Source organism: Cyprinus carpio, chromosome B17 (genome assembly GCF_018340385.1).
Source record: "Cyprinus carpio isolate SPL01 chromosome B17, ASM1834038v1, whole genome shotgun sequence".
In the NCBI taxonomy this organism is placed as follows: domain Eukaryota; kingdom Metazoa; phylum Chordata; class Actinopteri; order Cypriniformes; family Cyprinidae; genus Cyprinus; species Cyprinus carpio.
In genome coordinates, this window is record NC_056613.1 from 25,255,800 (window position 1) to 25,271,720 (window position 15,921).

A 15,921-nucleotide genomic window follows, 5' to 3' on the forward strand; every position below is an offset into this window, starting at 1 on the left:
AAAATTTGGTAGTTCTGTATGTTGTAAGAACACACCACCATATGCAAACCTTAGCAATAAGAACACAGTGGGATCTGCATTTGCAATAATCATCATAAGATTCAAGGTTATTGAACCAATTTTTGTGCAATACGAGCAAAGGGTGGGGTGTTGGGAATTAAAGTGCTTGCAGGATCCTTTAGTTAAATGTATAATACGTATAAAATGTATTTTATATAAAGACCATATATATATATATATATCCTTATATATATATATATATATATATATATATATATATATATATATATATATATACATATATATATATATATTAGAACCTGCTTTAAAGGTTCACAGTTTTGGTTTACAAGTGTGACATACAATGTCATAACATTTTGATCTGAACAAAAAAATTACATCTGCTTAATATCAATAAAAAAGTGCTTACAGGATTCCTAAAGAAAACAAAACAATTATAAAACAATAAAATAAATACAGATGTCGAGCCTTTTCACTTGGATTTCACAGGTTTTTCATTTTGTATTTATGTTCTGCGTGGAATCGGCGAAACCACGACGCGAGCACCGCCCCAACTGCACAAAACGGTCCCAAAATGAGAGACGGCTGCAGGCGCGACGCGCTGCGACCCTACCGCCCACCTCGACCCACCCAGCGCGAGCCACTCTTCACACGGGACGCGGTGGCAACGAGGCGGCACCCTCGCCACATTCCTGCGGTTGACGTTACCACAAAAATGACACAGAAATGACAGCACACTTCAGCTTTGTACACTGAACGAGGAATAGGGACAATTCTTTCATCCTCCATTACTAGCAGCGAATAGCGATATTAATGCTAACATTAGTGGCATGCCCTAATGCTTGTATTTCCTGTTACTCTCACTGTCAGTCAGAGATGAAGACTGCCATCTAGTGGTCGGGATGTAAACTCAAAATGAAACAAATGACATGAATCTTTTATTTTTTTTTTTTTTTTAAAAATCGATATTTTGTTTTTGTGAATGGATACAGTATCACCAAACAAAATACCGCGATACTTACGTGTATCGATATTTTCTTACACCCCTAATTTCAGTGACTTATTTTAGTTAACATGAGGACAGCACTTGACGTCAATGTTTGGAGGAAACAGCACTGGTCCCCCGAAACTGTCAGTGACCGCAGACTTGGCAACACTGGTTGGCATTTACTACACAGAGCCGTAATTCACTGACAATCTAGGAAAATCGATTGTAAATCGCAAGCGATTCTTTGTCTTGAAAGCGATTTTGTGTAGCTTGTCGGTGGACTACGGCTCTGTGTAGTAAATGGCGCTCCACCTGAACCAGTGTTGCCAAGTCTGCGGTTGTTTTTCATGTCCGCGGGGTGAAGCGACCCCAATACCAATAACGTTATATTTAGCCCCTAAAATGTGAATATTACCAGGGCAACCCTGCCAAAAAACTTATATTTTAACCCCGGGATGCAATTTTTATCGGGGAACCTCCTGGAAACGCGATTGGGCTAGTTTTGGACTAGTTTTGAGAAGCAACTGGGCAGGATTTGTTGTGAAAACCTGGCAACCCTAATCTTAACGTACGTGCTGGAGATATACTACTAATCACAGGAGCGTCTTTACTGAAGAGATGTGCATGAAAATCGTATTCGATTTTTTGCACAGCCCTAAAATTAAGTATATTTATCATGTTGTAGCTTCAGCTTTTCCACTTGTCATATAATTAATGAACTCAAATGATTTCTGATTAAGCATCTAAAAGGCATTTCCCCAGGGTAACCTTTCAAGTCAACGTCTGTTTATGTAACACAAACTCTCTTCTCACACCAAGACACCATTTTTCCTAAAAAAAAAAAATAAAAAAAAGAAAGCCTGTCACCACCCTGAGCAAATGAAACCAGAGAATGCCCTGCCTGCCTATTTGTATTGCAAACTAGAGTCTACTTTTCAGCCAGGCAGGAAAAGACACCGGGAGGATGGCACCTCCAGGAAAAAAATAAACTAAAAATAACAGGAGAGAGAGTGGAAAAACCTGCTCTGGGCAGAGCAGCACAAAACTACCTCAGAGCTGCAGGTGAAGCAGACATAAACAGATCCGCAGATACCTACAGTTCAGCTGTTTAAACACTAATGAATGCAAATAGAAAAGGCTTACTTCAAAAATAAAGAGGATGGAGTCCAGCTCCTCCCGTTGAGATTTGTTCCCTGAAAGAAAGCAATAGAATTAGTTATTGTGTAATTTTACAGTACAATCATTCATTCTTAGTGTTTATTCACTCAGGCTTGTGTTTTTGCTGTGGTTAGCTATACAGTTATGATCTTCAATGAATCCGGGGTGGGCATGAGTACCAGAGTACAGGTTAAAAGTGACTGTGATGATCATTTGATGATCACATGTTGTCCAAGACGTTGATGTCTGATTGGTTAGTGTTGCCGTACAGGCTGGATAATTCTAGTAAAACTATGGCTTTGAAAGTGTGCAGTGAACAAATAAAAAGAAATTTCATTGTTGCTCATTGTTAGTTCATATTAGCTTATGCATTAACTAATGTTAACAAATGGAGTTTATTGTAAAGTATTACCGTAAATTATTTGTACTTTGGCTGCCTGTGTTTTAGAGCATTGTTGCATGAGTTAGACATTATAGCAATGTCAAGTTCATTTGCATTCCATTTAAATGGAATACAATTTTTAATAATTGTGCTGTAATTTTCTTCAAAAGCCTATTTTCTCTTCATCGATTCTGAATTTCATTGCCCCAGAATATTTTGTTGAATGAAAATCTGAACATGCAATATGTCAAAAGAAACATCAGAGCAGCCTCTGCTTGCTATATATAAATAAATAAATTAATTAATTTTCACTTCCTGGTCAACATTTCATCTAGTAACTTTAGGTTTTGATTTATATGCTATTATTATAACATTATAATGCTACAGTCTACTGGTTTTCATCAAAATAATCTTTAATCAAAAACATTTCATTAACAGTAATGATGTGCATAACCTCCCGGGCTAATCGTCTGATTCAAATGATATATCATGAGTTCACGGGTCTATTTTGAATAATTGATTAAAAGGACAGGCTCATAGGACTCACCTCCAACTGGTCGCATAGTATAGAACAACTCAATAAAAAGATGAGTTTTCAAAATCAGGAGGATTTTTTTGTTTGTTTGTTTGTTTTTTTGCAGTGGATGCAAAGTAAACGATCTATCATTTACTACAAAAATATAGTGCTCTCTTTCTCTTGTTTTCTGCATTTAACTTCTGCTCTAAATTGCTAATCTACTTTATACTAAACTTATTATGCATTATGCACTATGAACATTGTGGGCTCTACGACAAACTATGATAATCCTAATTTGTAAGATGCTTTGAATAAAAGCACAGGATAAATGTAAATGTAAATATGGCTCAATTTAAGTCCATACATTTTTTGCCCATGTCATCATCTGCCCGGTAAAAATTGGCTTAGAAAAGTGCACATCTCCTTCACATCCCAAGTGACATGTTTAATGCTTAGGGTTACACACAGCATCACAGGTTATCTTTAGGGTGATACTCCATCTGATGCTCTTAAGAAAGCTGATGTTGTCATTATAGTGCACTGGTGCATGTTAGCACTGCAGTTCTGTGTTCCAGCATTTTAATACCAGGTCTTTAAGTAACTCAGTTAAAAACTGCTCAGCTGAATCATAAAATCCCGCTCTTGATATGCAGGAAAATTATGAGGTGTGAGTTTCAAACAAATATTTCTACTGTAGAATTGTGCTTCAGCATGAAGGACAGATGACCTTCACTGAACACAGAGCAGGAAAACCACTTTGGTCAGTGATGGGACTCAACAGAAACAAAAGCCTCATTAACTTCACATGAGGAGGCATGCAGGCAGCAGCGAGGCAAGGCTATGACATCAGGCTAAGGAAATGTAGGCTTGAATCAGATTTTTTTTTTTTTTTTTTTTTTACATTATTCAAAAGCTCTTTTCCAAAACCTTTGTGAGCTGCCTTTCTATCTAAGCAAGATATCTTCCAATATAGCATGAAACTGAAATTTAATCTTTTACAGTATGTGACTGATTTGGAATGAACTACATTAGAGATGCATCAAATATATTAGAATTAGGAATGTACAATATTATCAGAATGTTATGTTATCAGCAAGGATATCAGTAAAAATCCAATATCGTGTATCCTTAATCAATCACATCAGTTATTGGTTGTTGGTGGTGATTTCTTGTTTTATATATCAGTAAGAGATGATAAACAGTATGCGTATTTATCGGTAAATAGTATATATTTAATTGTAGATTCCTGTTTCCAACTATATTTATATTTAGGGATAGCAACAGTTTAATTTGCTCTTAAAAGGTAAAGGTTATGGTACTCTTTTTTTTTTTCTAGGTAACAATTTTTGGGTATTCATTTATTTACATGCACAACTTCAACACTTGCACTTAGTGCTTGATTTACCTAGAAATATTTCAAGTACATAAATCAATTGTTCTTAAGAAATTAAGAAATAATTATCTACATAGGGAACAATCTCCCTTGCTACATTACTATAATATTTAGATGTTAAAATTAACAGCATAGTCCAAACTATTAAATTAAATTACTACTTATTTACAGATATAACAAATCAGAGTCAAATAAAAATGGAATTGTAAGCAAACATTCCAACTACTGGACAAGCTGATGAGAAGCTAATGAGCTATTTACACTGAAAGACTTTCCTGAGGAAAATGTAACATTAAGGGGGTCATATGATGTTGCTAAAAAGAACATTATTTTGTGTATTTGGTGTAATGCAATGTGTTTATGTGGTTTAAATATATATATATATATATATATATATAGTATATATATATATATATATATATATATATATATATATATATATATATATATATATATATATATATATATATATATATTATATATATATATATATATATATATATATATATATATATATATATATGTATGTATGATATATGTATGTATGTATGTATGTATGTATATATATATATTTTCCACATACTGCACATTATTGTTTCTCCTCTGTGCTCCACCTTTCTGAAACACATAATTTTTTACAAAGCTCATCGGTCTGAAAAGCGAGGTATGCTCTGATTGGCCAGCTAGCCAGTGCGTTGTGAATGGCTGAATGCCTCAAGCATGTGACGGAAATGTTACGCCCCTTAATATATTGTGTTGCCATGTCCCGTTTAGAAAACTGGTGCTACAAGACAAAAACAATAAAACCCATTACAAACGAGCCATTTGTGGCATCCAGCAGGGACATAATTACAGATTATAATGACTTATCCTGTGTTTTTACACGTTGGGTTACATCACGCCGCATCAACATAAAAACAATTCTGCATTTGTGATCGGAGAAGCGACAAACAACAAGCGCTACTCTACAGCAGTGGTTCTCAATTCCAGTCCTCGCACCCCCCAGCTCTGCATATTTTACATGTCTCTTTTGTTAACACACCTGATTCAGATAACCAGCTCGTTAGAAGTGAGCTCCGTGCAAGAACTGTGTTTCCACTGACATAGTCCCTACACAGTGTTCACTGCTGCCTACTCCCTGAGCAGGGGAAATCTGTTGAAGTTTACCTCACTTCGGAACATTCATTCACGGATTTGCTCTGCGCAATGTCTTCACAGACGGACAAATGTGACATCATATACCTCTGAATGGAACATATTCGTTCGCTTCAAACTGGAATTATGACGGAATATCCTGTGATGTCCACTTCACAGGGCACTTCCGTTCGAAGAAGTTTTTATTTATATACAGTAGTGTCTTTCCATAGCTCAAGGTCACTTTACATAGTGCTAAACAAAACATTAGCACACCCATATACACAATACAAACACATAAGGCCACATAAAGCCACATTATCCAAAATACATATTAAAAATATGTTTTGTTATTACTTAGTTTAAGGAAATTCAAGGACATCCCATGCTTGATATCCCTGATGCATGCAGTAAGTGAGTCAGGCAGTGATGACCTATCAGAGCTGGTGGTTAGGTCAGTTTGAATGTCATCAGCATAGCAATGAAACTGAAGTCCATGCATGCATATGATTTCACCTAGTGGATATATATAAATTATAAACAGAAGTGGACCAAGAACTGAACCTTGAGGAACACTCTGTGAAACTGGAGCAGTGGCAGATTTATACCCTTGTATGGTGATATAATATTTTCTATCATTGATGTAGGAAATGAGCCAGGAAAGAGCTGAACCAGTGATACCGATATCAGAAAGGTGAGAGATGAGTATTTCATGGCAGACTGTGTCAAATGCAGAGCTTAGATCAAGAAGAATCAAGAGGTTTATTAACCCAGAATCCATGGACAGAAGAATGTCATTAACCACACGAAGAAGAGCAGTTTCAGTGCTATGTGATGAACGAAATCCTGATTGAAAAGGTTCAAAAAGGCCATTAGCATTTAAGTAAGATTTCAATTGTGAAGCCACGACTTTTTCAAGAATTTTACTTAAGAATGGTAAATTTGAGATTGGCCTATAATTGTTCATATCTAGATGGTCAAGAACTGTTTTTTTAACCCTCTGGAGTCTAAGGGTATTTTTTGGGCCTGGAGAAGTTTTGTCATGCCCTGACATTTGTGCTTTTTTCAGTTTCTTATAAATATCCAAATGGCTAAAGTCTAATCTCACTGTAATCAGCACAAACTGGGCTATAATAATATGTGAGCAGCATGTATGTACATGATTGTGTTTTTGAGAAAAAAAAATGTTATGCGTGGTTAGTGAAAAACTAAAAATGTTAAATCACTTGAATAAGGCAATAAAACACATACAGAACATTGGTTCCCGGGACTTTTGAGAACTGGAGCTTGTAGCCTAGAATTTTTTTTTCTAAATGATGTGAAAATCATCTTGTTTACTCACTTACAGAAAACAATATATTGATTTAAATTTTCTAAGACACTTTTTGTTGGTAAAAGTCATATGCGAGTAGGCGTCAACTACCTGAGAAGAAAAAGGCCTGCATAATGAGCTGCATAATGAGCCATTCAGTCAGCTGTGTCACTGAATGGCTTACAATGAGTTACAAGAAAGAATGTGAGGACAAAATAAATGTATATAATTTTATGTTTGTAGTTTATTTAGAATATATTTAATTATCCCACAACATAATTTAATATTCACTTGCGAGTGCAGTTAAACAGTTTATTAGGAACAATCAAAGCTGACTTTCAAACTGAATTTTTTTGCATCATTACTCCAGTCAAACGATCCTTCAGAAATCCTTTTAACAATCTTATTTTCTAAAAAAAAAACATTTATTGTTATTATTATAATAATCATTATATTATTATTATTATTATTATTATTATTATTATTATTATTATTATTAAATCATTATATTATTATTGTTATTATTATTATTATTATTATTATAATTGAAAGAACAGCATTGTCTGTTACATTTGTTACAGTTACATTTATTGGTACATTTATATTATTTACATCAAGCTTTTGAATGGTATAGTAGTGTATATTGTTATTGAAACTTCATGATATTTCACTTGATTACACATTAAGTCAGGAATTATAGTTTGGAAAAAGTCTTTGGAAAAAGTCTAACTAGTAAAATGTTTACACGTTATGTGAAAACTAGTACAAGTATATAAATAAATAAATAAAAAGAAACTTACTCATGTTTATGATCTCTGCTGAATAAAGTGCTTCATTTTTTTTTCTGAGGAAATCCAAATCTCAAATCCTCAACCACATCACATCTTTTTGGGGTGAATTATGTCTTATTCCTCTCATCGCGAAGCAAACAGTAAAATAAAAAAAACTTGAAGAACAATCTCGCTGCGTTGTCTTCTGTTGTGTGAGCTTTTTCAAGCCGCACGCTTCAGTGAAACATTATCATCTCAAAAGCGCGTTCAGCGTGTGGGCGTGGTCGCATTAGAAGATAATGAAGGGAGACGTGAAAAACGGACATCACGTTGTTTTCATATGGATTACTTTATTACTGTATATTTGTTTTCGGCAGCACTTTTTTAGTTTAAAAGTAGACATGTCAGGCTTTATATATATATATCTCTCATGTATCTGTGTTGAGTATTCACTGAGTTACAGTTCATTTTAATGACGCGTTTGGAACTGAAGATCAGCGCAGACAAAGGCTGCAGACAGCACTCCTTGTTTGTTATCTTTATTTTATAAATGCACAAAGTTTTGTTGTTATTATGTTGTTAGAAAAAAAAAGTAGACCCTGTATTGCTCTTATCTGTACGATCAAAACTGAAAGTGTAATTTAAGTTCTTTTCGGGGTTATCAGGAGAAAATACGCGTTAATCGACTTCAGAGGGTTAAGCATGGGGGTCACCGCAGCCATTTTTTTTTTTGTTTGTTTTTTTTCAGATGCTATACTACAGTTAATAATATGTGTTATGAAAGGTTCAACCTCAGGAACATGCATCTTAATCAAAACAGTAGGTGAAGGATCAATCTGGCAGGATGTAGAATTTGACTTCACAATTAGATCACTTACAGCAGTAGAAGTAGTGAGAGTAAAAGCGGAAAGAGAGTATGTTGAGTGAGCCGAGTCAGCTGACATTAAGTAAACATTTGAGTCAGTTGTATGAGGGGTATCTTTGGAAATGGATTCAGTGATAGACTTCAGTTTGTCTGAAAAGTAATGAGAAAAGTTATTCACAAGCACCTCAGAGCCAGAAATAACAGGGTTAGTGAGTTTGTTGACCATAGCAAACAGAGATTTGGGCCTGCACATGGGAACTGTTAATTAGCAAGCATATATATATATATATATATATATATATATATATATATATATATATATATATATATATATATATATATACATATATATATACACATATACACACACATACATACATACACCACACTCACACACACACTCATATCACACACATATACACACACACACACACACACACACACACACACACACACACACACACACACACACACACATTACATACTATATATATATATATATATATATATATATATATATATATATATATATATATATATATATATATATATATATATATATATATATATATATATTCTTTTTTTTCCCCAGAAAACATACAAACATATCTTACCTTTTTGCTTTAAGTTACTTTCCAGTGTAATGAAATTTTCATAGAAGATAAAATAAATCTGTGAGCAGTTGGTTTCAAAAAATGCCTTCAGTTCATTCCTGTCAGTAATATCTGTGGAGAAAACAAGCAGAAAATAAAGAATTAGACAAAAAAAAAAAAAAAACACTAAGTCCAATATGTGCATAACTGAAACATTAGAGTCAGATTATATAATATGGTATAATATTGTATAATTAAATGCTGAACAAATAATTCAAAGATATGAATGTGCATGTAGACAATAGATTTAATCCAGACACAAACATTCATGAAATTTAGAGCTGAAACAACTAATCGATTTAATCGATTAAAATCGATTATTAAAATAGTTGTCAACTAATTTAGTCATCGATTAGTTGCTAAATAACTTTTATTTGCCGTAAGCGGCTTATTTCGTGCATATTTTAAATCTACGGTGATCAAAGTGTGGCAGTAATGAGCCACCGGAGGTTTTACTCAGCCAGTACAGCAGGAGAAGTAGCGAATAGCCAATAGCTGGCCTCGTTTTATGTCACGTGCTTCCCGCACAGCGACAGCGTCTCTGCAGCATTCAGCGAGATAGCGGAGGCAGGCGGCAATGGAGTAAGCTCGAGAAAGGAAAAGAAAAAAGCGGAAGATAAAACTAATCGAACAAAGTCATCCAAAGTGTGGGAGCACTTTACTTTGAGCCTTCAAAAAAGAAGAGTAATCTGTTAACTGCGGCAGGAAACATAGCCTCTAAAAAGAGAGCAAGCCTAATGGTGCGTTCACACCAGACCCGAATAGAACGTCTGGCGCGAGTGATTTCAATGTTAAGGGCCGTTTCATAGTCAACGCATCTGTACGCATACGCGTCCCCAAGGCTACGCATCGTTACGCTTCAGCTGCATTTTGCGTCGGTGTGTAGCCAAATGTGTCGTCCTAGTTTTTGATACGCGACGTGCCGATGCACGCAATACTATGCGTTGTCGGTGGGGGCGACATCGCATGTATTGTATATTAATTCAAGTATATTGTGTTTACAGAAGAAGAAGGTTTGACAATGGCGGGCGAAGAGGAAAAACGTATGCCAGCTTATATGTATAACATACCACCGCCTATCTCTGCGCTGCCTTTGTTGCCGCCGATGTAAAATCAGCAATAGAATGCACTCCTCTTCAGTTGCCATTGTGATCTGAATATCACGCGACCCGACTCTACTAATATCACCCGACTCTACTACCCCGTTGGGTGAGCGCTGTATTGCATACACGCATCGCCCGTGACGCTTGCGTCCACTGTTTAGACTATGAAAGGGAGCGCGTCGTTCGCGTCGCTCGCATTGCTTGCTCGCGTTGACTATGTAACGGCCCTAAGTCAATGCAAAGACGTGAATAGACAACCTGCGGCGCGTTTCGGGTGAATGAGGTGCCGCGAATAGCGCGATTTATTCGCGCAAGTCGCGTCTGGTGTGAACGCACAGTAAGCCCTGAACATTTGGACATGATGTTGACCTTTTTTGCACTGCAATGCAAAGTTTTTTTGCCAATGCCAACAAGATTTTATGGTTGGGGTTGCAACATATTAAGAGTTTAAATTCCCCAATCAGGACACATTTTCTCCCTAGTGTTTTACTAGTCCCTTGTGTGATATTCTGCTCAAATAAAATGTAATACAGCTAGGTCTACGACAGTCACCATGACAACCGCGTCACCACCGTGGTCTACTGCCACCAGCAGTTTATTAGGAATTGCACAAAATAGATTAGAGATGTAATGTAGAGTGTTTTAATATATATGATGAATATAATTTTAAAAAATATAATAAGAACAATTCTGCTCAGAACTTCATTAATATATATATATATATATATATATATTTTTTTTTTTTTTTTGCCTCACCTGTAACTTATTTTCTTATTTATTTTAATTACTTTTCATACCATTTGTACTGTACATGCTCTTTGTACACTGAGAGTAACATTATCAGCATCTGAATGCTATATTCACATGGCTGTAAGGTAAGGTTTAAAGCTTGGGGCTTTAACTTAAAATGTGACCATTTGAACTGCTGGTAGCACATCCTGAGGGAGCACACATTTTCAGAACAGCGTTTCCAAACTCATGACCCAAATGCTCGTCTTATTGGTCCAAACATATTTAAAAGCTGAATTGAATAGATATTATCCTTGCTGATGTTCAGAGAGATGATCAGATGGCTTCTTAGGGTCATTGACCACTGTATCCAAGTGTATTTTAGTCAATCTGCATCTGTCAATTGCTACATTAGTCACTCTTAAATGTATTTTTGTCATTTTATTTAATTGTTTATTTATAATAAGCTCTAAGGATGCACCAGATGTTCAGCAACTGGAATTATTCAGCGGTAAATAGCAAAAAAATCTCTTTCTCAGTGTTCGGCCGAATAAGCGAAAAAACTGAATAAATTGTACCGAACAATGACGTAACGCAATCAAATAGTTGGGTGCGCTAATGCAGCGAACATGTGGGCAGCATGGAAGCATTTAAAAGTGTCAGAGAAAGACACAGACAGCCAGAGACTGCTTCATCACATATCTTTGATGAGAAGAGGAAGACTGATTGTTGCTGGTTACTGTATAATGACTGAAACGGCCTTACAAAATCAGTCAATAAACTGCAGAATGTTATGTTTTCATTCTGACAGTGCTGCGAAAGCTTGCGGCGCCAACTGCTTGTTAGCCAGGGTTAATTGCAGGTATTGTGAGGATGATGTGTGATATTGCAGTGTTTTTTTTCAGTTGCTCAGTAACATTTTTACAAGGCATGTATGTGACAATGTGATACGTGCAACAAACATTTTCCCAAATTCTTAATGAGAATCATGTATAAATATGCTGTTGTCAACAAAAAGCAGCACTGAGGTCTTTATCGGGGCTTCTGCCAAAATAAAAGCTCCATCAAAATCCATAAATGTTAGCATTGTAATTTTAATGTTGTCCTGTAAAATAAAATAAAAATGTGCAAGACAATAATAATTACAATAATAATTACAACAGCTACATTAATACATTTATTATAACATTTACACAGTGATCGAATCTGTAATAGATTTGTATCTGTGGGATCTAAAATATTTTAAAAGAATTCTCTTCTGCTCAACAAAGCTGCCTTTATTTGTACAGTATTAAAATACATGCCCGATTCAAGAAGGGGGGCTTTTTTACAGTATTAAAATACATGCCCGATTCAAGAAGGTTATATATATATATAATATATATGATATATATAATATATATATATATATATATATATATATATATATATATATATATATATATATATATATACACACATATATATATACGCATATATATATATATATATATATATATATACATACATATATATACACATATACATACATATATATACACATACATATACATATACATATATACACATATTATTTTATTTGAAAATATAGATTTGTGTAGGTATATATATTGATTTACGTTAATTTTTAATATATGAATATTAAATGGAAAAAAAGTGAAATTATTTAATATATATATATATATATGTATGTATAGATATATACATTATACATATAAAGTATATATCTATCTATCTATCTATCTATATATATATACTATATATATATATATATATATATATATATATATATATATACACATACACACACACACATATATCCATATATATATATATATTATATATATCACATATATGATAATTATTAAAATACATGCCCGATTCAAGAAGGGGGTCTCAAGAAGGGGGTCTTTTTTTTTTAACTTATTAAGTTGAATTGTGCTTTGTTGGTTTGTTGTTTTGTAGATTGTTTTTATTTTTGAGTGTTATGTAAAAACAGTAAAAAAATGGGTAAAAATTTGGGTATTTAATTTATGCAATGGTGAAAAAAAAATATTGGTGAAATACATGGGGAAAAAACACAAAAAACTGTGTTCGGTATTCGGCCTTTGGCACAGTGTTTCATTTTGTTCTGCTTCGGCCAAGAATTTTCATTTCGGTGCATCCCTAATAAGCTCATCAGTCATCTAAGGTAGTCATCAATATGTTTCCTACAGTATCAATTTACATTGAGCATTGATACCATGGTACCAGAGCTTAGTATCATACAGAAATGAAAAATTTGGTTTCAGAGCAACCCTAAGGTTGGCAGAGACCAATGTTCACATCTCACCTCCTCTTTCCTAAACAAAGCGATCAAAGCAGCCCAAAGCCGTTAGACTGGCTCCAGGGAAACACTGGCATTTGCAACCAATTTGTAGCAGTGGCACTGGCCCGATTTTTAATAACAGCAGGGACAGATGATAGATGATGACAAGGAATGGATTTGATGGCTGAAATAATATTCTGCCTGGAGCCAGACTGACAGAGTTGTGAGAACAACATTTGACAAATATGGATGAAGTCACTGCGCTGGGCCAGTGGTGCTTATGTTTGGACATCCTGCATTTTAGGTAACTGCCCACTGAATATTAACAATTTCTGAGAAAAAGTACTAGAAAATCTAAATGTAAATGACATCCCTAGCATTGATATTACCATAAAAAGCTGTAAAAGCTATAACACATTGGGATGGGTGGGCTTGCCCAGAGAAAGTCCACATCCAATGGACGTCCGAATAAAGCAAGTAGTCACATCCTAAATAATGGCAAAATGTAAACGTATCAGGATGAGCTCCTTTATTATTGCTAAATCTATTATTACACTAGATCTACAGGCCAGAAAGGGTATTACTATTATGATTTGGAAGCTTTTCTACCTTTCTCCTCACTCAGACCATGCATTAAACTCTCAGGACTCGTAGCAAATAATGACTTTAAATTCAACTGTCAATCTTAAAATGGGCCTCTCTTTTTTAATCTGTAAGGTGGGGAAATATACTGAATATTCATAATACATTCACAATGATTTTGCTGGTTTAATCAGATTTAAACAGAAAAGACAGTTTATAGGGAATGCATTTTATGTTGTTTATTAACCATCTGAAAAAAAATCTACACTGAAAAAAATATGCTAGTGTAGGATTTGGTGTAGGAAACAATTTCCACTAAGAAATTGCTGGGAAATGTCACATAATTACAAAGACATGGCAAGTAAGAGAATTTTTGACTTCTGCTAATTAAGTTGTGGACATATACACACACACAGTCAAAACATTTTTGCAAGAGTACTGTACTTAAGATATAAACTAAAATTAACTATAATTACAGATTTAGATTAAATTAACACGTTAGTCTTTATTTATTTTCTCTGGCAGCAGTAGCTTTAGCAGCAAACCAACCATCCACATCAAAAGCTGCAGGACAGCCCACAACTCAGCAAACATTTGAGAAACAAATCAAAGAAAAATGAAACAATATTAATGTTCCAAATATTCTGTATGTTGCTTAAAAATAAAATCTATTTTGTTCAGTGAAAAAAGTTTTTTTTTTGTTTGTTTGTTTTGTTTTTTAACCCAGACATTGAAAAATAACACATTTTAGAGCTGTAACCTCAATAGCGATACTGTGAAACTGTGATAATTTTAGTTAAAGGAGACCTATTATGCCCGTTTTTATGAGTATAATATAAGTCTCAGGTGTCTCCAGAACATGTTTCTGTGAAGTTTTAGCTCAAAATACACCACAGATCATGTATAATAAACTCTGAAAATGTCTATTTTGAGTGGAAGCAGAAACACGCTGTTTTCGTGCATGTCTCTTTAAATGCAAATAAACTGCTGCTCCCCGCCACCTTTTCTAGAATAGGACTGTGCCTTTACAGCTTGTAACTAAAATACTCTGCTAAAAAATATCTGTTTGTTTTTGATTATCATGTCTATTACACTAAACCCATGCATTTTAAACCATATTAGTTTAAACTTCTGACATAGGGTTTTCTGAACACACATCCGAAGCATGCGCACAAAAAGCGGCTTGTAAGTCCTAAACGAAGTTCTCTTTCATGTCTTATTGTGCTTAAATGGTCAAACTGGTTCCATTTTAGAACCGGTTCCAAATTTCCAAGAACCAGGTATTTGATAAGACGCATGTATTTCGATTCTGCTTAACGATCACTGCTCTCTTGTCTCCTCTGAGGCTGGAACTCAAAATAGTGCTCTGTGCTCGTCTGTGCAGCCAAAGACAGAACAGTTAGCATGCTTTACTTGAACTTTCGGCATGACGTTAGAACTGGTACACGTCTCATTGCTTGCGAAAACTCAATGGCGGTGCTGTGGGTGGAAACTTGCAAATTAAGGGGCGGTGATATTATAATAAGATCCTCTTTCTATGTCACAGAGAAAAAAAAAAAATTACTGGGCTGTTTTCTGGGTTGACAGATGCACCGGGAACTCGATTATAGCACTTAAACATGGAAAAAGTCAGATTTTCATGATATGTCACCTTTAAGGTTATCATAAAGTCCAAATATCATAGTAGCCCATGCTTAGTATTACTGTGGTGCGCTCATGGAAGAGTTGACACAGAGAGTCCAGGGCAGAAGAGCAGTAATAACAGCACAGGCGTGCCTCTTATCAGAGCCTCGCACATGCTCTGCTTTTCAACCCTCAGTGTATCGGGCCTCGTCCTGCCGCCCAAGAAAACACACTGACTCGCTGACAAAACCTGAGGTCTGCCTGAGTGTTTCTGAGCAAGAGAGAGATCAGTAACATCCAATGACAGTTGGACGTCAAAGAGCTATGTCAACACCAGTGTATTTGAGATGTGAACACGACCATACTAAAGGTCATTTCATGTT

The 15,921-nt window shown here is 35.0% G+C and overlaps 1 protein-coding gene across 6 annotated transcripts in view; it reads right to left on the reverse strand.

Annotated features, from left to right (window-relative positions):
- ralgapa2 (Ral GTPase activating protein catalytic subunit alpha 2) overlaps positions 1–15,921 on the reverse strand; it is a 159,981-nt gene that overhangs the window by 127,148 nt on the left and 16,912 nt on the right. For all 6 annotated transcript variants that reach the window (XM_042742922.1, XM_042742921.1, XM_042742918.1 and 3 more), the window contains exons 2-3: positions 9,155–9,265; positions 2,153–2,202 (exon numbers count right to left, since the gene is read on the reverse strand). In XM_042742922.1, coding sequence (XP_042598856.1) covers positions 2,153–2,202; positions 9,155–9,265 — 161 coding nt within the window. The remainder of the gene's footprint in view (positions 1–2,152; positions 2,203–9,154; positions 9,266–15,921) is intronic.